General features: G+C 52.1%; 8 protein-coding genes across 8 annotated transcripts; 4 read left to right on the top strand and 4 right to left on the bottom strand.

Moving 5' to 3' along the window:
- The first annotated feature begins 128 nt into the window (after nucleotides 1–128).
- On the top strand, nucleotides 129–1101 carry HMPREF1120_04162 (uncharacterized protein). The gene is made up of 4 exons (XM_009158271.1): nucleotides 129–158; nucleotides 331–389; nucleotides 580–940; nucleotides 1001–1101. Exons 2-3 carry the CDS (start codon nucleotides 343–345, stop codon nucleotides 746–748), a joined length of 216 nt encoding a protein of 71 aa, XP_009156519.1. The 5' UTR covers nucleotides 129–158; nucleotides 331–342; the 3' UTR covers nucleotides 749–940; nucleotides 1001–1101.
- On the bottom strand, nucleotides 829–1520 carry HMPREF1120_04161 (uncharacterized protein). Its single transcript, XM_009158270.1, has one exon. The coding sequence runs from the start codon at nucleotides 1410–1412 to the stop codon at nucleotides 1095–1097; it is 318 nt and encodes a 105-aa protein (XP_009156518.1). The 5' UTR covers nucleotides 1413–1520; the 3' UTR covers nucleotides 829–1094.
- Nucleotides 1521–1806: 286 nt separating this feature from the next.
- On the top strand, nucleotides 1807–2127 carry HMPREF1120_04160 (uncharacterized protein; the record flags this gene model as incomplete). Its single annotated transcript, XM_009158269.1, has 1 exon — nucleotides 1807–2127. The coding sequence occupies one exon, from the start codon at nucleotides 1807–1809 to the stop codon at nucleotides 2125–2127; it is 321 nt and encodes a 106-aa protein (XP_009156517.1).
- Nucleotides 2128–3684: 1557 nt separating this feature from the next.
- Nucleotides 3685–5864, top strand: HMPREF1120_04159 (uncharacterized protein; the record flags this gene model as incomplete). Its single annotated transcript, XM_009158268.1, has 2 exons — nucleotides 3685–3904; nucleotides 3955–5864. 2 exons carry the CDS (start codon nucleotides 3685–3687, stop codon nucleotides 5862–5864), a joined length of 2130 nt encoding a protein of 709 aa, XP_009156516.1.
- A 659-nt stretch (nucleotides 5865–6523) lies between these two features.
- On the top strand, nucleotides 6524–10194 carry HMPREF1120_04158 (transcriptional regulatory protein GAL4). Its single transcript, XM_009158267.1, has 5 exons — nucleotides 6524–6879; nucleotides 6944–7014; nucleotides 7091–7352; nucleotides 7404–8047; nucleotides 8120–10194. The coding sequence occupies exons 1-5, from the start codon at nucleotides 6778–6780 to the stop codon at nucleotides 10092–10094; spliced, it is 3054 nt and encodes a 1017-aa protein (XP_009156515.1). The 5' UTR covers nucleotides 6524–6777; the 3' UTR covers nucleotides 10095–10194.
- HMPREF1120_04157 (MFS transporter, SP family, sugar:H+ symporter) lies at nucleotides 10079–15841 on the bottom strand. The gene is made up of 6 exons (XM_009158266.1): nucleotides 15091–15841; nucleotides 12306–15032; nucleotides 11422–12228; nucleotides 11264–11357; nucleotides 10625–11205; nucleotides 10079–10558 (listed from the first exon to the last, which is right to left on the bottom strand). Exons 2-6 carry the CDS (start codon nucleotides 12393–12395, stop codon nucleotides 10436–10438), a joined length of 1695 nt encoding a protein of 564 aa, XP_009156514.1. The 5' UTR covers nucleotides 12396–15032; nucleotides 15091–15841; the 3' UTR covers nucleotides 10079–10435.
- Nucleotides 15842–15914: 73 nt separating this feature from the next.
- Nucleotides 15915–17751, bottom strand: HMPREF1120_04156 (pyridoxine 4-dehydrogenase). Its single transcript, XM_009158265.1, has one exon. The coding sequence runs from the start codon at nucleotides 17285–17287 to the stop codon at nucleotides 16244–16246; it is 1044 nt and encodes a 347-aa protein (XP_009156513.1). The 5' UTR covers nucleotides 17288–17751; the 3' UTR covers nucleotides 15915–16243.
- A 125-nt stretch (nucleotides 17752–17876) lies between these two features.
- On the bottom strand, nucleotides 17877–20415 carry HMPREF1120_04155 (uncharacterized protein). Its single transcript, XM_009158264.1, has 3 exons — nucleotides 19375–20415; nucleotides 18882–19320; nucleotides 17877–18831 (listed from the first exon to the last, which is right to left on the bottom strand). Exons 1-3 carry the CDS (start codon nucleotides 19979–19981, stop codon nucleotides 18654–18656), a joined length of 1224 nt encoding a protein of 407 aa, XP_009156512.1. The 5' UTR covers nucleotides 19982–20415; the 3' UTR covers nucleotides 17877–18653.
- Nucleotides 20416–20504: the final 89 nt, after the last annotated feature.

Here is a 20504-nt window from a genome sequence, read left to right as displayed (position 1 = left end):
CAAGGCAGCCCGTGCCAGTGAAGTTCAACTGCAGACAAAATTTCCTTGCGTCAACTTGAACTCCAAATTTACCATTCTCTTTCACTTCGGCTCGTTTGAATTCCAACACTTTTCACGCCCAAGTTCTTTGGGCCATGCTATCTTCTGCCGGTTTTGAGGTAAGGCTGTCCCTGCATTGCGTGCGCTCCCTCAAATGATGAACATTCACAATCCAACTCCTAGAACTCCTGTTCTCTGAGGATCAAAATTACTCTAGAATTACGCTGATTGTTGCCGATTGCGCAAACTGTTCTGCCATCTTTCCTGTGGAACGTGCTAACATCCTCAAAGTAGATATCATGGATGAATGCCATCTCTCTCGACGAATCGAACTGTATTCATTTCAAAAGGTACCCGAAAGCCACCACTCTACCCTTCCCTTCTGTGATGACCAAACGACACGAAAGGCATTCCTCAGACTTAATCACCATGTGGAATCTGTCCTGTTTACAAGTTTCAGCCTTGTCTGACTGGCGATATTCTCACCTCTTTTCATCCATTCTTTTGGATATCTCGGTGCTAACTGCAATCTTGCTATAGGTACTTGACTCCTGCCATGCCGCTCCCTCTTGCCTTCCATGACGAAGATTTGAACGAACGGGCGGACAGACTGTGTGCGCAGTCCGTCACATCCGTAAAAAGCAGAACGTACAAATTCTGTGGATGTGCCGGAACTGTAGCACTTGTTGAGAACTCGTCAGCTGATTGATGGCTTCAAAATGGCAATACATGTCGGTTGTGAAAGACGGAACATACTAACAGTTCCGCTCATAGGTAACGACTGAGTCTTCCCATACAACACCCCCTTGCAAGCATCAAATGATGAACAATATTCACACTGTTTGAACTGGGCGAACGCCTGGGCATGAACGCATTACACTGAAAATTCTGATTTAATGAGGTATGTGCTGGTGAAAGTGATCTTTCTCAAGGTATCCTTGGCTGACATGTTGACTGACAGCCTGAGATAGATGCTTTATTCTGCATACTGCACTTTTGAGCGAACATATTGTGGCCTCTTACTGATGGTTTCTGTGCAGGTGAGGAACATGGACTTACGGACTGTAGAGTGATCCTTGCAACTTGAAGGTGAGCATATTGGCTTTTCCCGTCTGCTTTTCTGATGATCTCAATGTATTCGCTGTGTTCTTACTGAATTTCCATGTCGAATATACATCACCTTGGAGAACTGACATAAGCCTATTCCAATCTGCCTCTGCTTCTTGCCGTCTCTGGATGTTCCTATATGCTGACTGTTGAATAGTTGGGTGATCACACCGTCGATTCTTAATGCGAATCGTGCAGTAAACAAACGTGAGGGAGTCGGTCGATTGGTTTAAACCATCGGATTGACATCGCTGGGAACACTTCATATGTCCACTATAGGTAGCGAACAAATGCAAACGTAATACAAACAACAACCGTTAATGATGCTGATGACGGGTCTGCTCAGCGCCGTTAAGACGTCAACTGTCCATAGCGTAGTTTTCTCCCGTTGCTAGCAGTACTGTCCGAGTAGTTGTCACGTCGGAACTCATTCCTATTCACATCACGTGATGTCTCTTTGCCGTGGATCCCGACTCGGAGTCTGCGCTTTTATAACATAAGGTTCAAGTTGTTATCCGGGTTGATCCATTCATTTCCTTGCCTTTTGCTTGTCAGCCCACCAGCTACAAACACAGCTACATCCTCGACCGTTACTAGCAGTCCTTCAGCCGTGTCCCTATAACAGGTCCATAGCAAGCGACCGTCCCCAAGACCTTTGCAATGTCAGGCTTCGGTGCTCCTGGCGGCGGCGCCGTCAACATCAAACCCACCCCTCCCGAACGCGGATCTTTTCCGCTTGACCACGATGCCGAGTGCAAACATCTGATCTCGTCCTACTTACGATGCCTGAGAAGGCAGAATCCCCCAGGGAAGAACAACGAAGAGTGCAGGGTGATGGCAAGGGACTACTTGAACTGCCGAATGGAGAAAGGACTCATGGCAAAAGATGAATGGACCAACCTAGGCCTGAACTTCGACAAGACTGCCAACAGCAATGAAGTCGACAATCCGGGCGAAGCAGCGGGCCAGGCAAACAAGTGAATACCGAAGCGGCCGCACCGATCGACTCTGATCTATGAATAAGCATCAGCCTCAGCATGAGCAATAAGTTCAAGATTCAGCCTGATACTCTGTGAACTCGCGCGGCAACACAATACACAACACCCACAGCTGGCCTTCGATTCGGGGTTACCATTGCTCACATGTCAGAAAAGTCATCTGCAACTTGACTGGCACTAGACGGGTAACTCCTACCTGCATGTATGGGGGTCCTGCCTACGGGCCAGACCAGCAGAACAACTTCTCTTTCGGGGCTGAACATGTGTTCGAGGTTGAGTTCGTGAAAACGACTCCTCGAGCCGCGCCTACAGCGAGGTTGTTCTAGTATGCCTGTTGGCCTTTCAGACCAAATCCTCAGACTAGGGTTTTGAAAACCGATTTCGGCGATTTCCATCGGCCAGGTCGCTGGAGTAAACAATCGATATGCTTTCACTCCCTCGGCGCTTCTCCACCAAGGCCTTGGACTATGGGAGGGACGACGTGGCACCGGACATCCCTGGATATGCTCGTACCATTGGAGATCGTCAGCCGCTTCCTTGTGCGATTCGCGGCCGGTTACTCTTGAACTCGTGTCGGATGCAGTAAATTGGGATCGGATATCCGGTTTCCATTTGCAATGCCAGTAGCGCGGTCAGCAATGTCCAGATAGGCTGATGCGATAGAGCCGCATGGATTATGCGCATGGCCTGGTGTTGTGTGGTACTACCATTGGAGGTACCACTTCTAGACGTGTGATCGCCCATTGGGCGGCAACAAAAACGGGATGGCCCTGGCCTGGCCTCATTGTGCGCCAACTCCCTGCCCTTACATTAGACACAACAAACATGTTCCACCCTCTTACTATGACATGACATGATGAGCGAATGGTCTTCTCTACAATCCTTGAGGGCGGCAATGAGACGGTAATAACCTCGAGTCTGGTTCATGTTGAGACTCGTGTTTCTGGCATGCCGCTATACAACCTCGGTGAGCATGCCCCTCGCGATAACCGGAACGTACACTGTCTCAACCGTTCCCCGGCCAGGCTAGCACGCATTTATTCAAGCTGCCTTTGCCAACCGCTCCTGGCAATCCAAGCTATGTTTCGTTGTCGACCCTGTTGTTTGGGCGGTCTGAAGTACCCGTGGTAAGATAGCCGACCGCAGACGGCGTGATAGACGACAACCGAGCTTAGGCCTCCAGTCTGGCAGTCGTCTTTGAAACAGTCTGTGGTGTGATCAAGGTACAGTTGAATTTAACAGACTTGACTACCCAGGTATCTGCCTTCCGAGTCTTAATACTCGGGCGTTTACCCAAAGCAGGGATTAGTTGTCAGCTGAATGGCCAGGTCTCCCTGCCTAAGTCGAGGTCGAGGAGCATATGGCCCCCATGCTTCCCGTCTCTGGGGTGTTGGTCCTAGCCTGGACATAGAACTCAACAATTGATGGGCGGCGTTTGAACAATGTTTGAGCTGCTCATAGGAGCTGCAGCTCCTCTATAAGGAAGCCTTTTTTGTCCGAAGAAAAGAGCAGCGCGTCGGACTCGCAGACCAAACCTACAATGGCTTCAGGCTCACCGTTAAACTATACGAGAGTCCCCAATGAAGAGAATGAGGCTGCTGGCCGCTGTGTACAGGGAGAGCTGCCATCCACAGAGCCGCATCGCCCTGCTTTGGCAGAGGCTACTCCATCTCTGCACGGCCGACCGTCAGTAGAGACTCAATCTTCTGCTGGTACGATACGGGTCGAGACTCCTCGGTCTATGGAGCAGCCAATTCTAGGTATGTGAGAGCGGGCTCGGCCGAATTTCTAAGATTGACATGGATCGAAGCCACGACCACCCGTCTTGTTGATCAACTACAGGATACCCGGCAGCATTCACCCCTCAGCTCATTCAGGCGACGCTTTCAGACCTCCATACGGCCTTCGTGGCATGAAGTGTCAGAAAAGGACACTTCCATTCACAGCACAACGACAGAATACCGTCACAGCAAGCAGCGGAGTCGTCTCCTGCGATTGACGATTGGCGAATGGGTCAACACGCTTATTCTATGCGCCTCATATTTCGGCATTCTTTATGCCTATTCTAGAAAGCTCACCATCGACGTCCAACAGCGCAAGATCTTCAACGCCCTGACCACAGGCAACACGTTGCTGCTTGGTGTAAATCTGGCCGCATCGTTGCGCAGTTATGCCAAACTGATGCGTTGGCGATTGCTGGCGGTGTGCTATCGACCTCTGCTGACCTTCGACCTGATCATGGGATGTGGCAGTCTCATGAACGTGGTCAAACTGCTCTGGAAAGCCCGAAACAACAGATCCAACTACCTCCCATCCAAAACTCAGATCTTGTGCCTGTTCTGGCTCCTCGTCCACCTGGCCATAGCGATCCTTGTCGGCATAATCGGCCTGAACTATAATCTCGACACATCGCAGAATTTTGTCCTCACAAGAAAAGGGCCGGTCAGTATACTGAATCTGAATGCGCTTGACTCGGGCAATTATATGATGGACCTCAGCGCTGTCCAACAATGGGGCGTCAGAGGCGAGATGGCGACAGCCCTCCCGTTACCCAACTTGCCCCCGGGTGGGATCTACATACCCGAACGCGGCTTGGCTTATTTTTCGTCATACCTCGGACATACCTCCTACTTCTTCAAGGACTTCAACGCGAACAAGTCAACAGGGGCCAGCATTGTCTCAACCCGATACATCAACGCAACTGCTTACTGCAATGCTTATAAGGTAGTCGAGGGTCAGTATGGCAATCTGTCATACGTAATTTACAATGACGGCTACAAAGACGTCAATCAGTCGCTTCCTGCCCCGCCCGGCCCCGCGGGTCTTCTGTTCATGTCCATGTTGAACTCGTCGCCCTCGATCTGTCCCAGCACAAGGTGTGTCGATATCCGATCGTTTCAGGCTCAAACGCTACCCAGCAACGTAGTCGACGACAACGAGCGTTCGATACCCGAAGCACGTTTCTTCCAATGCAACAACACCGTTACGCAGGTGAAAGATCGAAACCGCAAACTCTCTTCGAATTATTCCGTGTCAGATGTTGTCGCGAGAATGCTTGCGGGCGCAATCGGGTGGAGCGACAATCCTCCCGTGCTAGATGGGCAAGCGCTGTCGACAATGTACACCAACTCCTCCTCCTACCGCTTCAACTACATCCCCCGGGAGGTAGATATGGCCAGCTCCATCGCATCTTTCACCATGGGAGCCATTGCCATCATGGACGTGGAAGGAAGGGCACGAAAAAACGTCTCGGACGGCGAGCAACCGGTCGATGCGCAGATTCTGCATGTCACTTGGGAATACGCGGGAACCATATTAGTCCTCCTCCCATTCATTCATTTTGTGACACTGATGGCCGTCATTATATGGGCGAACAAGGCCATCATCAAAGACGATAGCCACTTGGCCATTGCGAAGGCCTATCATACGCTCCTCTCGCAATTAGGCGACCGTGGTTGCCTGCTGCGAGGCGAGCAGATCGTCCGAGTGCTGGACAATCCGTTGGTCGTATATGGTTGGAGCCGGGGCCGTGAAGAGGGCGGGCCGATGCATGTCGATGTGTTTGAGGGAGATCCAGACCATCTCAGAGACCTGGACCCCTTCATGGAGGGTTTGTACGGTGGGGATGACAGGATCGACAATGCCATTACTACAGCCACGACGACTAATACGTACGGTGAGCGTGCTTCTGCTCGACCACGGATGGGAGCAGTACCGTGAAATGGATGCTGTTGGATACCACTTATGAGGATGTCGGACGTCTGGTCGGGGTTGGCATGATTAGGTATGTACCATAGAGCTACTAGTATCTAGGTAGCAGCTTGTATTACTATGTAGTACGATCGTATCACTATAAGACACTATTACGACTGATGTGGTGTGTTGTCCTTGTGTACAAGGGAACCAGGCGCACTTCTGGAGGGGGCCAGGATATAGGGAGTTTCCGGTTCCTTTTGGCCTGCTTGCTTCGTGTCTTCAATCTTGATCAAAGACATTTGTTCGTTGGTTCGTGTCATGAGATCCCCAGAAGTCGCAGGTACGGATGTCGAAGGAAGCCTCCTCCATCATACTGCTCAACGCAATTTCTTTCTCGTTCCGATAATGCATTATTATGCCAGATTTTGATGACTGGAGACGAAGAGACACCGTCGACGACAATCTGGCCAGGTCACTACCTTGGGCATCTTGCCAACATCGAAGAGAGAGACAATATTATATCATACATGTTGTACAACGGTCCATCGTGTTCGGTGGATGCCCGCTCACTTTCCGAATGCTTGTCGGGAAAGGTCGGGGAAAACGCCGATATACGAAGTTTGCGAACCCCGTGTCAGCGGATTCTCCACGCGGGACCTGGACCTCAACTCCGAGTCCAGCCTCAGTGTCTGAGCTGTCAAAGGGCGAATGCCCCGCCAGTGTTCAGTGCACACTCAACATCCCCCCGTAATCAGGGTTGTGAATCTATGGTCTTGAGTCAAGAGAATTCTACGAATACGATCTTTCCATCGGGTTGATTCGAGAAATCTTGCTGGACCACGCCTGTCATGTCTCGACGGCTGTCCAATAGCATCACCATCTCAGTCTCACAGCATACGATGTCCTACCGCATAAGTCCGTCGAAGGCCGCGCCGGAATGGACAAACAATGGATCCAACACGTCCCTGACGTCCCTCGAGCAAAACGTCGCTCGCGAGTCCAGTCAGCCTGCCAGAGATGTCGGAGGCAGAAATTGAAGGTGAGTCCTGCTCATCTCGCGCTATTGTGGCAGTCCAGAGTTGATGAATACCCCCCCGGGTTAGTGCGATCAGGAACGACCGTGTTCTTTGTGTCTAAGGGCCGAAGTGCCTTGCGTATCCGAATTCCGTCAAAGGTCTGTTGTCCTTATCTTGTTTCCGTTTGACCACCAACGGGCTGTCAGAGGCGAATCCATGCTCACTGACCTGCAGAAAAAGGAAACGCATTTCGCTGGATGAGAGTAAACCACTCGCCGGCCAAACGGATCAAGAGCCTTCGCAGTCCGATGGGCCAACGTGCGACTCTTCTGTACCATGCTTTGGCCATGCGGACGATTTCGATAGCAGATCGACGCTCGAAGGGCCGTCGGTGTCACCTTCGCGGCACAAGACCGCTGTCAGCGTCGACCTGGTCTCCAGCACAGATCCTGACGGGTACAAAGAGAGGATCTCTTCCGCGGGACTTACGCAAGAAGTAAGCATGGCTTATTCGCTCTGAGTGTGGTTGACTAAACGTCCTATCCAGATCATCGACAACTTCAGCCCGGAAACAGTGCTGGAAAGCTCGACCTCTGCCCTACCAGGAGGCGTTGGGCGGTCACAGCCATCTCCGGGTATCGCACGGGATGAAATCACGGTAGAAGAACTATTCGGCTTCGAACTGCCTTCCAAGAGAGTCACGGATTATCTGTTGAACGTCTACATGGGTGCCGTCCATTGGTTCATGATGGTGTTCCACGAACCCACGCTCCGCGCCAGCTACGAAGCGTTCATGGCGAACAGGAGGTCTCCGAAATCTCGGTCCAACCAGGCCATATTTATACTGCTGCTGCTTTCGCTCGGGGCGCATTATGCGTCAGAAGAGGACGTGCGCGCAAGATTCCCCTCGTTCAACTTGGACACCTTCCAGAGATTGTCGCTCAAAAGAGTCGAAGACAGCCTTCACACACTCTACGACTCTGCCGAGATAGAGTCGGTGCAGGTCTGTGTTCTCCTAGGCTCCTACTACATGTACCATGGGCGGCCGAATCTCGCCTTTGTCATTCTCGGGGCTGGAATCAGCTGTGCCCAGCTCATGTCGCTCCACAAAGAGTCCTCGTGGCGCTGGTTATCGGAGATAGCCAAAGAGGAACGTAGACGGACGTTTTGGGCGTTGTTCGTCTTTGACCGGTATGATAGATATCCTTCAACAAATCGACCTCGAGGGATAAGTGGTAAACTGACAGTTGTTTGTTTTTCTAGTTTTGCATCCACCATATTCGGTCGACCCTGTGGGATCCCTCTCAACGATATCGACGTCAAGATTCCCGAAAATATTGGCGATACCACTGTCCAGCATCCCCGCTTCCGCTCGACTGCCACGATGCCGGACGGGACTGTGGAACCGGTGACGACGTTCTCGTACTCGAAGTACAAATTCAAGCTATACCAGATTTCGTCGCCTATCATTTCTGACCTGTATTTCCACCGCAGCAGCGACGTATCGGAGCTGGCCATCAAGGTCTCCCGCATCAACGAGGAGCTGGTATCCTGGTTCAACAGTCTGCCTCCAGAATTGAAGCTGGAGGATTTGTTCCGCAATCCCGCCGAGCCAGTCACCGCCAACACCCGTCCGTTCATGCTGCAGGCTCTGGCGTTGCAAATTGCGTATGATAATGTCCAGATCCTGCTCCATCGACCACTTCTGTCGCAGGACTTGCGAAAATTCAAGACGTCGGAAAAACCGGCCCGCAGCCATCATGACCCAGAATATCCCACCGCTATCGACACAAACACCACCAGCGCTGCTACGGATACAGATGCAAACACGAAACTCGATTCGGATACTCCCGACGTCCATCAAATTCTAATGTCAAGTCGCGACGCCTGCTGGGACTCTGCAATCCGTTCGTCCAAATTGGGCCGATACCAACAATGTCTGGCCACTGCGCGCGAGAGCCACGCGTGTGCCTTTCTAGGCATCAATCTGTTCACGGCAGGCATGGTCCTGTGCGTTGTGGCGCTGGCCCGCCCGCTGTCCGCCCAGGCCCAGATGGCCAAACAGGCCGTGGCGCGCATCATGGCTCTGTCACGTTTTTTGTCCGGTAAAGCCCTACTGTCGGCCCAGACCACCAAGATCCTAAAAGACTTGGTGCATTTGATTGGCGAGAAGGAGATCAAGGCCATGCTCTCAGGTTCAGGGGCGGCTGCTTCCGGCCCGGGGCCTGGATTGGCTGCTGCTTCTGTTGAAAATAATCATAGTACTAATGCTCTTACTACTAATGAGGATGTTGATGGTATTGGGACAATGCCTGCTGGTGATGACGGTCATATGATGGCCAGTCAGCAGCGGAATCTTCATCTTGACCGAACCCCCGATCACCCACAACCTCTCATGTCGAGCGAGGATGGACGAGAAAGAAGATCCACGCATTTGAGCGGCAGCCGCAACAGCAACAGCAACAGTACCACAATGCCCCCTCCACCTTCAACGACGACCACCTCCGGCATTTACGAACAACGTTCTTCTGGTCCAACTCCCGACACAACTTTCTTCTACCCCGGCCAAGGCCAGCAGCAGACCTTGCCATTGTCATCGTCGGCGTATCCCATCAGCAGTGAGTATGACGACGACAGTGCCGGATTCGATTTTACCGGGTTCGAGACCATGGACTTTAATAACGGTATTATCACGCTACAACAAGCCATGTTCCCTGCTTCTGCAATCACCAGTGCCAGCGCCGCCACCACTACACCGGATCCTTCTAGCACCGCTACTGCCGGTACGAGGATGCATCGTCTCCACCATAATCAACACAATCATCATCAATATCATTCAACGACACCAACGACACCAAACATTCCTTCAGCGTCGGCGGCACCGTCCTCTTCGACAAGGGCATATGGCCAAATCCAAACACAAGCATGGAACAACACCCATACACCGTCGGACCGAGACAATGACGGTGACGGTGGATACAATGCCGTCGATACTGATCCCGGATATATTCGTCACAACCATGTCAACAACGACAATATCACTACGATTCACAACCACAACCACAGCCACCATACTGGTGGTGATATCGTGGGGGCCGAAACACATCCGGACTTGGATGCGAATACCGATGGTGACGGGGGCACTACCATAGGGATTCTCGACAGCCCCGATTTCAGCATGATGAACACGGTCGGGCAGACTTGGTTATGGGAGAATCTGTGCTGGTTTACAGAATAGAGTTGACCAATTAAATGAATGGACAGATAAAGTTAAAAGTATACTTGCAATTGAACTACTAGTACCTCAACAAGCAACATCGAGCACAACTTGAAGATCGTGCTGTTAATTCATGCCGCCCCTCCCCTTTTTGTGTCTCGACGCATCATGATACCGGCCGACCGTCAATCACATCAGCCTACCCACTGTGAATGACAAGGCGTAGCCACACCTCAGTGGCAGTGGCAGTGACATTGGTATCAAGGAGACGCAGCTGATGTTCTGCAGTCACGAAAATCTCCTCGACAAATGAGACAGCCTTGTTCCTAACTTCTCTTGTCAGGTTCTTTTCGAACGAACCCTTAGACCTTGGCGTCCTTGTCAACAGAAACAAGGGTCCGGTCCTCAGTGACAGCGACGGTCTTTTTCCTGATCGAATATTTGACGGGGTTCTTGGCCTCGAAGATCTGATCGAGTTCCTCGAGCTGTAACAATTTGAGTTAGTATTTACTATCAATTTCTCGGAGATTCAGCTGCGTTGCAATACGTACCGTTCGCTTCCTTGTTTCCGGAAAGAAGAAATACGACAAGACACCCTGGATGGCCGTCCAGACAATGAAGATGATGTATGTCTTCCACTCGATCTTCTTGAGGGCAATGGGCCAGGCGAACTGGTTGATCAGGCCTGCAGCGTTGACGAAGAAGGACTGGAACGCCATGCCCTTGGCACGGATCTCAAACGAGATACATTCCACCGGGTACAGCGACTGCAGGGGCGTGAGGTTGAACGAGTACACGGCCCCATAGATGAAAATGAAGGCGAGCACGGCGTGGCCGGCCGCGTGGTTGCTGAATACCGCATCGCCGCCGTCGACGCTGCCGGACACAAGCGAGCTGGCCAGCGTACCGGCCGAGGCGGTCATGCAGATCCAGACAATGGATACGCCGAAGAAGCCGGCCATCATCATCTTGCGACGACCGATGCGTTCCACAAAGTGGGCGCCCAGCACGGCGAACACGAACTGGAACACGCTGTACCCCAAACTGACGTTGGCCTTGCCGATGGAGTCGTTGACGCCAGCAGTATCCAAGACTGCAGACATGAAATACGACAGCACGGAGTTGCCGGACCCTGTTTGGCAGTTGTCCATTAGTTATGGACCACAGAAAGAGTATATCATGAGACTCACATTGGGTAAAGGCCGAGAACCAACACGCTACGCCCACTCGGTAAAGGCTGGACCTCTTGTTGAAGAGGCCACGATAATCCCACCAACGTTTGTCCTGGCGAAGAACGTGTTAGCTCTAGATAAGTATAGCCATGGTCATGGGTAGTTGCATCACTCACCGAACCGTCCAACTCGAGGAATTCTTCGTACTCGGCCACTTGAAGTCGCACCCAGGCGGATTCACGGTTGCCAAACCCATGCCATTTGGTGAGGGTGCTGATCGCCGACTCCCTCTTTCCACGTGTGTACAACCATCGCGGGCTCTCGGGAAGAGCGAGGCAGAAGATGCAGATGAGGCCAGGGAAGACCATCTGCAACCAGACAGGGATGAGCCACGAGGCATTCCCTTTGACATTGAGGCCACCACGAGTCGCACCGGAAGACAAAATCGAACCGGCCAGCCAGGTGGTGTTGCAAAGACCAGTGATGACACCCCTGTGTTTGGGATGAGCCGTCTCGACGATCCAAATGGGGCCGGCAGCGGCGGCGATGGAGACACCGAAACCGAGCACAAATCGGCCTCCCATCATTTGGCCTTCGGAGGCATTGGCCGACGTCAATCCTTGAACGATGGTGCCCACAACAATGAGCAGACTGCCAATGAACATGCCCCAACGACGGCCCCATTGATCGATGCAAGGACCGACAAATGGCAGAGCGCAGACTCCTCCAATCTGATACATGGAGGTGATCAGTCCAGCCCAAATGCCCTTGTTCTCGCCGTGGAAATGGGCCAGGAAGTATTCCTTGTTGTTAAGCAGACCCCCGAACAACATGGTGTCGTAACCGTTCATGGTTTGGCAGAAGAACCCGATCATGAGGGCACCAAAAAGCATCAATGTGCGCGGATGTGTGAGCGGTACCGGCTCTTTGAGCAAGGCTTCATTGTAGGCCTCACTGCCTTTGACCTCTCTCACTTCCACGACCTAGATAGAGTAGAATGTTAGCTAGCAGGTCTAAGTCAAGGCGAGCACTTTGGAAGCCCTATGGCCCCATAACTTACATCCTTGGTCTTGTCAATCGATTGGACTGGCTCAAGACGATGGGGAGAACCCCTTTGCGGAGGATCGACAACCTTCTCCGAGTTTGACATGGCTGCGGTGGTTTCTCTCTCGCTCCGTTCGGAAGAGACAGGCAGAGTTGATGTTGGGTCGAGATGAAGAGCATCGTGAAAACATGGAGACCCCTCGAGCCTTTAATGTCTCGAGCCTGGGGGCCAGACATGCGGACCTTCATGCCTGACTTCAACCGCCGTTCCTAGCTTAGTCTGGTCTGTGTATACTATAGTCGTGATCAGAGGGGAGCTAGCGCGCAATCAGAAGCCACCCGATGTGAAGCCGAAGATGGAGGGAGGGAAATCCAACCAAGGGGGCGTGCACCGGAGAGTAGGCAGGTGATGGCTACTGCACTGGAACGAGCCTAGAAGGCTGAGAATCAACTTTTGCATGTCAACTGCCCCGGCCACCTCCACTCCGGGGTTGGGATGGCTCCAGGCTAACCACATGGTGTGCAGCGGAGAATGCGGCAGGGGTGCTTCAGGCGGTGATTGGCAATCAATGCTCCTAGTCCTCAAGACCCAGAATGTGCTTGCAAGGTTGGATAAATAAAGCGGCCTGCATGCACTGGTTCACCACATGTTGATCCTCGTAGAGACAGCTTCGTCCAGCTGCCCAGACTGCGGAGAGAGGTATCCCCAGATAGAAACACCACACCTTTCACGCCCCTCTCATCAGACTTCCCGAATGTGAAGGCGCAGCATTGGAAAAAAAGCCGAGGATCAAGCGAGACGCCATGACTTCTGGTATGGTGTTCAAGTTGCCAGCAAGTCACGGCTAGGGTAGTAGTAACGTCGTAGTGCTGGCTTTTGGCGTCGGGGCCATTGCCCTGACATGCTTCCATGCCCACCCATCCCCACGAAATCAGAAAGGGGAAAGGCACGTCCTATAGTGCATGTCGTCTCGTACAAGGATCAAAGTCGTCAACACCTGGTTAGTCCCCGGTCATTCGACTAAGTAAAATCAGGGAGTCCTTCCTTTCGAATGCTAGTAGTAGCGCGCGGAACCAGATATGCAAGGGGTTACTGTGAAGAACACCCTTCCCCAGCCTGAATCATGTTCCGAGGTTCAAGCGGGCCGGTGCCATAGAGATCGAGTCTTGTTATTCGCATTTTCTCCACTCTAATGGCTGGCCGGTTGTGCGTCTGTATGGGACACCTAACAAGCCTCAGCAATCGAGCCGTCCGTCCAGGCGCTTGGCACGTCGACTAACAATGTCCTTGAAGACATGATTGTGGTATGAAGCTTTGAAACCTCCACAAGGGTTAACCTCGGGTTGGACTTTGTTCATGGCTTGCCCTAGCTTCCCCCCGGCGTCGCGCGTTCGAGTCCATATGGCGAGGTCTGAAGCTGTGCTGGACGCAGCCCACTTGACACTCAACTCCGCGATCTGAGCCGTGGTTCCGATCAAGCTTTACCTGGCAGCTTGGGCCTCACATTAACGTTCTGGTTGATTTTCGGCAATATATCTCTTGAGGTCGCGACAGTCTCACACTTCTGTGGGGAAAGTCTGTTACCACTAGGGACAACCAGCCTTGCGAAATTCCGGAATGATCACGATATACACTTTGGCGCCAATTAGAGAAGATGCGATATGTCATCTGGTTTTGGTGAGTCTTATTCTTGGTCACGACCTCGATATGAGTCGCTCGGGCAATTTCTGCGGCATCGGTGTGTATCGACGCACGCTTGCCGTAACTGCAAGAGGACCTCAGAAGTATACGTCCAGATCATGCATGACCATGTGATCGGGCTCACCTGGCTCACATGGGGCAGTGGCGAGGTGAATGTGGCGTCTTAATACCTCCGGACCTTGTTTGTCGGAGGACATTTCTGGTGAGGACGGCCATGAAACTGTTCGGCGGATGTACTCCGCTGGGTTGTACGCTGGCTGCTGCTCCTATACCATTCGCTTGTCAAGGGTATTGTGACCATCCGATTCTGGCAACAGGTCTTCCCGGAAGTACCCAGACCCAGTCTTCTTCGTTAAGGACCGAAGCCGACATCAGTGAGTGCCAGTCCACGTTCCCTAACGGATGATTAGCGAAACTTCTCGCGTCTCCTATGGTCTCTGCACCCTGTCGAGCTGCAGGCTCGCGAGGTGCTGTACAGGAGACTGATCCATCGCGTTGTCCGTCGGTAACAATGTGGATGCATGTTTGTAAGCGATAGATTGCATCGGGACAACAAACAGTGATAGTCTGTTTCTCTTTCGTCTTTCTCATTGATTCATGTATGCTCTCTGTGTCGATCCAATTGTCCCCTGTCATCTGGACTCGGGGCGAGTTGAATGAAATTGCCGGCCCGCCAACCGTGATCGAAGTCAGCTGAGGCATTCGTGGCGATTTTACGGCTACCTGCCGTGTCTGGGAGAAGCAAGGCCAGGGTAGGCGCTCCAGACCGACCGAGAGCAAGGCCGCACTTGAAGGAGACTTTCAATATGAATCGGCGAGGTCAGCAAGCTGATCAGCTATTCTAGGACGATCCAGCAGCAATTCTTGCCGTTGACTCTTCCGATCAGTCAAATTGATCAGCTCCCACAGGGTCTAACCTGTGCCTGCAGCACCAGAGTGCATGAAGTCCAGAATAGCTCCGGGCTTGAAGCGAACGTTGGAGCGGTCTCCCTCCCGCAGCGGCTCTGTTCCACCTCATTAGCATTGGTCACGCTGCCATGCCTTGAATGTAAGTATCAGCTGAGATGAGCCAGTATTGCTACATGTCTGCGACATTTACCTCTCCATAGACTGCTCGAAAACCTGCACAACTGATCGCTCGACGTCCCCGCCGGTGTGAAATTGACTGTGGTCCTGCGTGGATTTCCAAACAAGGGAGCTTGAGTGCTTGACCTCTTCCCGCTCCGTGGTGGCAAAGCGCGTCGTCACGGGGGCGACAGTCTCCCTCCCTGCTCGAGCACGTCGAGGAAGGCCGTTCTGTTGTTGGCAATATGCGTCGGCGGACAAGTATGAGTGCTAAAGAGATTCGGTGGTCTCTCGTGCCTTCAGATTCGGACCTTTGAGAGCTCTCGATCCCCAGAGCTGTGTGGAATGGAATCGTGCTCCCACTCCCATGTCCCCTGCCATGTCTCGTAGGTGCCTAGGTAACGAGTTGGTTCTCTGGGCGGCACCATTATTTGACCGTGTTTCATAGATATTAGACGTGCGGTCTTCGTCCCCTCCTGCGCCTACCTTTCGTCGTGTCTCTCCACCTGCGCACTTGGGTCTCGAGACCATGCTCCTAATCCACATGAGCATCGTCTGGAAAGGTACATTGTGTTTTGTCCTTGATCATGCTGGTGGCGCCAGTCCGCCTGCCAATGCGTGTCTGCCGTCCTATGCTGTTATGGACTATAGTCAACGCTGATGGACCAGCTCGAAGCGCCGATTGCAACGCCGGTTCCCGGGGATACCTGGTGCAGATGGCTCTTGTGGCTTCATACTCGCTAGCTGAGCCTTCGACTTCTCAGAGGACAAGACTGTTGTTGACAAGATACAAAAAAAAAAAAAAAAAAAAAAAAAAAAAAAAAAACTAGGTGCAGACAGCGCCGAAGTTGAAGGAAATATGGCAGATGTCGAAGGAAAGCCTGCAGGAGCGACGAGAGATTTGAGGGCGGTTCATACTCCGAGTTGCACGGTCGCCGCAGGCCAGCACGCATTTACGGCTAGTAGTACCAACGCTGAAAGTCATCTCGCTCAAGCTGTGTACAGAAGGGCGAGAGAGGACGGTGCTATCTGGAAATCCAAGTCGTAGACCGTCATGAGGCTGACATTTACCTACAACTACCTTCCATTCTCTCACTGATTCCCCCTGCTAGAGACATCTCGGACAGACACTGACTACATTCCCTCCTCTACCTGCCGCGTGCATTCGCATATCTCCTGCTCCTTTTTCACTGATTAACCACCGTCATGCCCTCAGCAGTATACCTCTCCCCCTTGACAGGGTTCTTCTTAAGGATCTCAGCAATCTCATCCATTTCCTCATCAGACAACTCAATCTCAACCGCCTTACAATTCTCCACAATCCTCTCCGGCTTCGAAGCACCAGGGATGGGAATAATCTCACCCAGCGTCACCTTCTCCCCATCCTCCGTCGTTATCGTACGACCACTCAGAGACCTGACCCAAGCAATAGCAATCTGAGCCCTAGTAACACCCCTTTTGTCCGCCAGGCGTTGCAGTTCATCGACAATCCTCGTATTATACTCGAGAACGTCGTCCTGGAACCGCGGCAGAAACCTGCGGAAATCGCCCTCTGGAATATCGGCATTTCTGCGAATCGTGCCGGTCAAGGCGCCACGGCTGAGCGGGCTGTATGCCACAATGGGGATACCCAGCTTCGCACAGGTCACAGCGACACCGTTGCTCAAGATATCCGGTGTCCAGAGAGACACTTCGACCTCGACGGCAGCGATGGGATGGATGGCATGGGCCTTTTCAATGGTCGACGCCTTGACTTCGGACAGACCAATGCCACCGATTTTGCCTTCTTTCACCAGCTCGGCGAGCGCCCCGATGGTGACTTCCAAAGGTGTCTTGGGGTCAAGGCGCGCACATTCGAAAATGTCGATGCTTTTCTTCCCATCCAGAACTCGCAAGCACTCTTCCACGCTGCGTCGTACGTTCTTGGCCGAGCCGTCTGGGATGATCGTGCCCGGAAGACAACCACCCTTGATGCTGAGGACCACTTTGTCGGCATCTTGTGGGTTTTGTGTAAAGTATTCGTTTAGCAAGTGGCATGAATTGCGTTCGGGCGTGCCGTAGATCTCGCCTCCGTTCCAGAAGTTGGCGCCCTGGGCCAATGCCGTAGACATGGCTTTGAAGCTCTCGTTTGCAGGTTGAGGATCGGGCCGCCATGTAAGCCCTAGCAGTCCGTAGCCTATTGGGCCAACAGGTTTGGAGAGGATGGTCGGGTTGTTGGTCGAGCGTGACATGTTGACAACGAATGAATCGTTGAGAGGCAAGAAGGCTGTGAGATTCAGTGGCTATTGAAGGCGCTGGTGTCGTTGTTGGAGTATGAGTATCCCCTCCAACAGAAGGCGGTGCTCTCTTTCTCTCCCTACACGTTAATGGCACAAGTCCTAGACTTCTTGACGGGATCTTTGTCTTGTGTGGTCACGATGTTTCGTACAAAACAAAGACAGGACAATAATATATAGGCCGGTTGTTGTGTTCCAGTAGAATATTCGTCCTTCTATATACGGAAGGAAGGGGCAGAAAGACCCCAGGACTGTGTACGTACGTAGGACTTATTTCAAGTTGGGGTAACAACTGTAGTAGTGTCCTGAATAGAACGAAGTCTTGCCATCATCCAAAAGGGTGGTGACGAAGTGCTGAGGGTGAAGAGTGAATCGAAGATCACAGAATCATTCTTGATCGAGATACCTCGGATTTAACAACCTACCTTATCAAAGCCGCTTTGAACACACCATTATAATGGCCTCCACCGCCGGTGACACGCGGCAGTTCTCTAACCCATACTCTTCAGACAGCATAGTACAATAATACACAATATACCTTACGCGGCTGCTAATAATAGATTTTCAACAATCGCGAAACTATGATAGTCATGTCTAAGCTGTGTCATCAAATTGATAATATACAATATCTGTCTGATATGGTGCTGTAAAACAGGGCAGGGTCCAACGCCCAACTGCTAAGAACAAAGAGCAGATTGAGAGCCGCACTGCCTTTGACTCCTCCAAAAGACATCTCATCAGTAGCCGGCCACCCATCAATGGGGTAAATTCGCGCGACAGCATGTCTATGCCAGAAAAACTCCTCGCGACCATCATCCTCCCTGCCGCGCTCGTGCCAAAGTCGTGATATTGCAGAGTTTGCTTGAATCACCCCGTCCCCTAAACAAGTGAAAATAGCAGCTCCAAGAAACCCCCAATGTTGTGAAAAAGACTTTTTTCTTTTGTGCTCTGCCCCAATTCAGCAATCCATCCTTCACCGTCACCAAGAATGCCGCCGGATCCTGTTACATTCTGCTTGCTCAGATATGCTCCGAGTATCGGTCCGGCAAAGCAGAAACTGTCGAGACCTCGGGGCGCACTGAGAGGTGTAATATCTAAGCTAACTCCAGTTCGAAGGTCCTGTCACCAAAAGCAAAAATTGGATAAGAGCCTTCCAGTACTCCAAAGTCCCCTGTTTCATGTTAATATCCTCGGTGTCGTCAATCGCCGGTCGCAATGCTGGGAAAAAATTCGTCATTCTGATGGAGGGTATCATTTGTCATCCTGTATGTTGGCACAGCAAATAAGCATCAGCCTCGCACCGCGGCCGACCTTCGTGAAATCATTCAAACTGATCGTTCTGCGTGTCGGTGACCGTGTCGCTCAGATTGATGAGCAGTTGAGCGAGGCATCGTTTGGTTGCTGCATCATCACGAAGGACGTTCGAGAAGGTGGCATCTCGTAATGGTTCTGGCAGGCATTGGCGAAGTGCTTGACGTGCTCGATTGTTGTCGCTCAACCTTTGAAAGTTAGTCCCGATGTCTTAATTAGCAGCTTGGAATCGACCTACCTGAGGAAACATCGGACGACGTGTTTCAGGAGACGGACAGTCTGGGTTTCGACCAAACCAATGACCATATTGCTCAGAACGGTCCCGACGGCATAGAACCTCTCATAGGTAGCACAGATATAACCCAGCCCTGTGTCGTCAAGAAGGATTTTCTGGACGATGAAAATGGCAACTGTTTTGGACAACTCGCTGCCCGTCTCCATGATGCGCAGACACAGGGGGATAATCTCCGTAGTGAGAAGGAAGTTGATCGTGGGAGAAGAATTGCTGGTGTTGCCTGGTGCTCCTGGCGTGCCGGCCGGATTCATTGAGCCACTCGACGACGGTTCGTTTTTGACCAGAGCGCCAATAACGCCCAAGGAAGTGAGCCGCAGATACTCAAAAGGTCTCGACTTGGATGTGGTGTTCAAGAATGGATAGAGAAACAACGGAATATGGGCTGGTTCACGTGTCAGCACTCGACATCCTACCGATCTTTTGGAGTGCCACTCACCATGAAGAAATAGACCACGGGTCTCATTGTGACTTGCGACGCACTGAAGTAGAGCAAGTGCATTGCACACGCGGTTGCTAGCCGCGGCAGTGAGCTGGCTCGGGTTCAGCAGAGGGTAGACCGAGATAATTTCTTGAAGCAAGCTGGTCATGACTCCGAAGCTGTGCCAAAGAATCAAGGCGAGTTCCGGGACTTGCTCTCGCTTCTTGCTCAATTCCATCAGAGCACCTTCTCTTCGGTTCGGGTCCATCAGCTCCGCCACCCATTGTAACACCTTGCGGTTCTCTTCTGAAAGCTGTTGTTCCATGCCGGGTGAACCCTGTTCATTCATGGTTGTCAAAGAGGAAACTATCGGATTCTGCGCATTGTCACCGGAGGACTGGCGATTCGCGCCCTGCGCGTGCGACGAGTTATGGTTTTGGTTGAGAGCGAGACGGTTGTAGTGTTGCTGTTGTGCGGCCGCGGCAGCTGCGGCAGCAGCCTGTGCCTGCTGCTGGCCATGATTCAGCGGTTGGTGGTTTTGCTGTAGACCGCCGTGTTGCCAGGCACCCTGGTCATGCTGGCTGTATTGCTGCTGGTGCGAATAAAGATGCTGAGTTTGAAGCATGGTGTTCGGTTGCCGGTTCGGGTGCAAGTCAGATCCAAATCATTCTCGGGTCAACGTTCGAAGGAAGCGGAAAAGTAGGTGTGGGATGCAGTATGACGCGAGGCCGTTGACTCAAGGTCGTTGTAGTGGGATCGAGGACAATGCGATGGGTTGGTGATCGAGTAACGGGAGGCAAGACTCGACCAGGGAGTGAAGAAACAAAGGAACTGCAGGAGGACCAAAGCGGGGAGTTTTCGAGATTCGGGTCCCTGCTGGAGTGATGAGACGGTAGTGGCCAAGGGTGATACCTAGGTAGTTGTATAGTGCTGCGGAATGAAGATTGAATTCCTGACCGACCGAGTGACTGCACAGAGCCTGGTGTCGGCACTGGGCGTCCAGAATGAGAAGCGGCTTGGCAGACTGAGGCACGGATTCGGAAGACTGCAGAACACGGCTGCGCCCAATACGGAGCGCCAGAGGGTCCTCTTATAAAGAATTGTGACTACAGCGGCTACGAATGATGATCACGTGAATAGAGTGAATA

Source organism: Exophiala dermatitidis (assembly GCF_000230625.1).
Source record: "Exophiala dermatitidis NIH/UT8656 unplaced genomic scaffold supercont1.3, whole genome shotgun sequence".
In the NCBI taxonomy this organism is placed as follows: Eukaryota; Fungi; Ascomycota; class Eurotiomycetes; order Chaetothyriales; family Herpotrichiellaceae; genus Exophiala; species Exophiala dermatitidis.
Note: the sequence above shows the minus strand (reverse complement) of the source record. Positions and strands in the feature narration are given on the sequence as shown.

Bases quoted from the DNA above. Each gene is read 5' to 3' on its own strand.
- HMPREF1120_04162 (XM_009158271.1), top strand. From the start codon at position 343: ATGAATGCCATCTCTCTCGACGAATCGAACTGTATTCATTTCAAAAG. The intron at 390-579 runs GTACCCGAAAGC...ATCTTGCTATAG, and splicing joins AACTGTATTCATTTCAAAAG to GTACTTGACTCCTGCCATGC.
- HMPREF1120_04161 (XM_009158270.1), bottom strand. From the start codon at position 1,412: ATGAAGTGTTCCCAGCGATGTCAATCCGATGGTTTAAACCAATCGACC.
- HMPREF1120_04158 (XM_009158267.1), top strand. From the start codon at position 6,778: ATGGACAAACAATGGATCCAACACGTCCCTGACGTCCCTCGAGCAAAA. The intron at 7,015-7,090 runs GTCTGTTGTCCT...ACTGACCTGCAG, and splicing joins GTATCCGAATTCCGTCAAAG to AAAAAGGAAACGCATTTCGC. The intron at 8,048-8,119 runs GTATGATAGATA...TTGTTTTTCTAG, and splicing joins GCGTTGTTCGTCTTTGACCG to TTTTGCATCCACCATATTCG.
- HMPREF1120_04157 (XM_009158266.1), bottom strand. From the start codon at position 12,395: ATGTCAAACTCGGAGAAGGTTGTCGATCCTCCGCAAAGGGGTTCTCCC. The intron at 12,229-12,305 runs GTAAGTTATGGG...TACTCTATCTAG, and splicing joins CGATTGACAAGACCAAGGAT to GTCGTGGAAGTGAGAGAGGT. The intron at 11,206-11,263 runs GTGAGTCTCATG...ACTGCCAAACAG, and splicing joins GTTCTCGGCCTTTACCCAAT to GGTCCGGCAACTCCGTGCTG.
- HMPREF1120_04156 (XM_009158265.1), bottom strand. From the start codon at position 17,287: ATGTCACGCTCGACCAACAACCCGACCATCCTCTCCAAACCTGTTGGC.
- HMPREF1120_04155 (XM_009158264.1), bottom strand. From the start codon at position 19,981: ATGCTTCAAACTCAGCATCTTTATTCGCACCAGCAGCAATACAGCCAG. The intron at 19,321-19,374 runs GTGAGTGGCACT...CACGTGAACCAG, and splicing joins CCGTGGTCTATTTCTTCATG to CCCATATTCCGTTGTTTCTC. The intron at 18,832-18,881 runs GTAGGTCGATTC...TAACTTTCAAAG, and splicing joins GTCGTCCGATGTTTCCTCAG to GTTGAGCGACAACAATCGAG.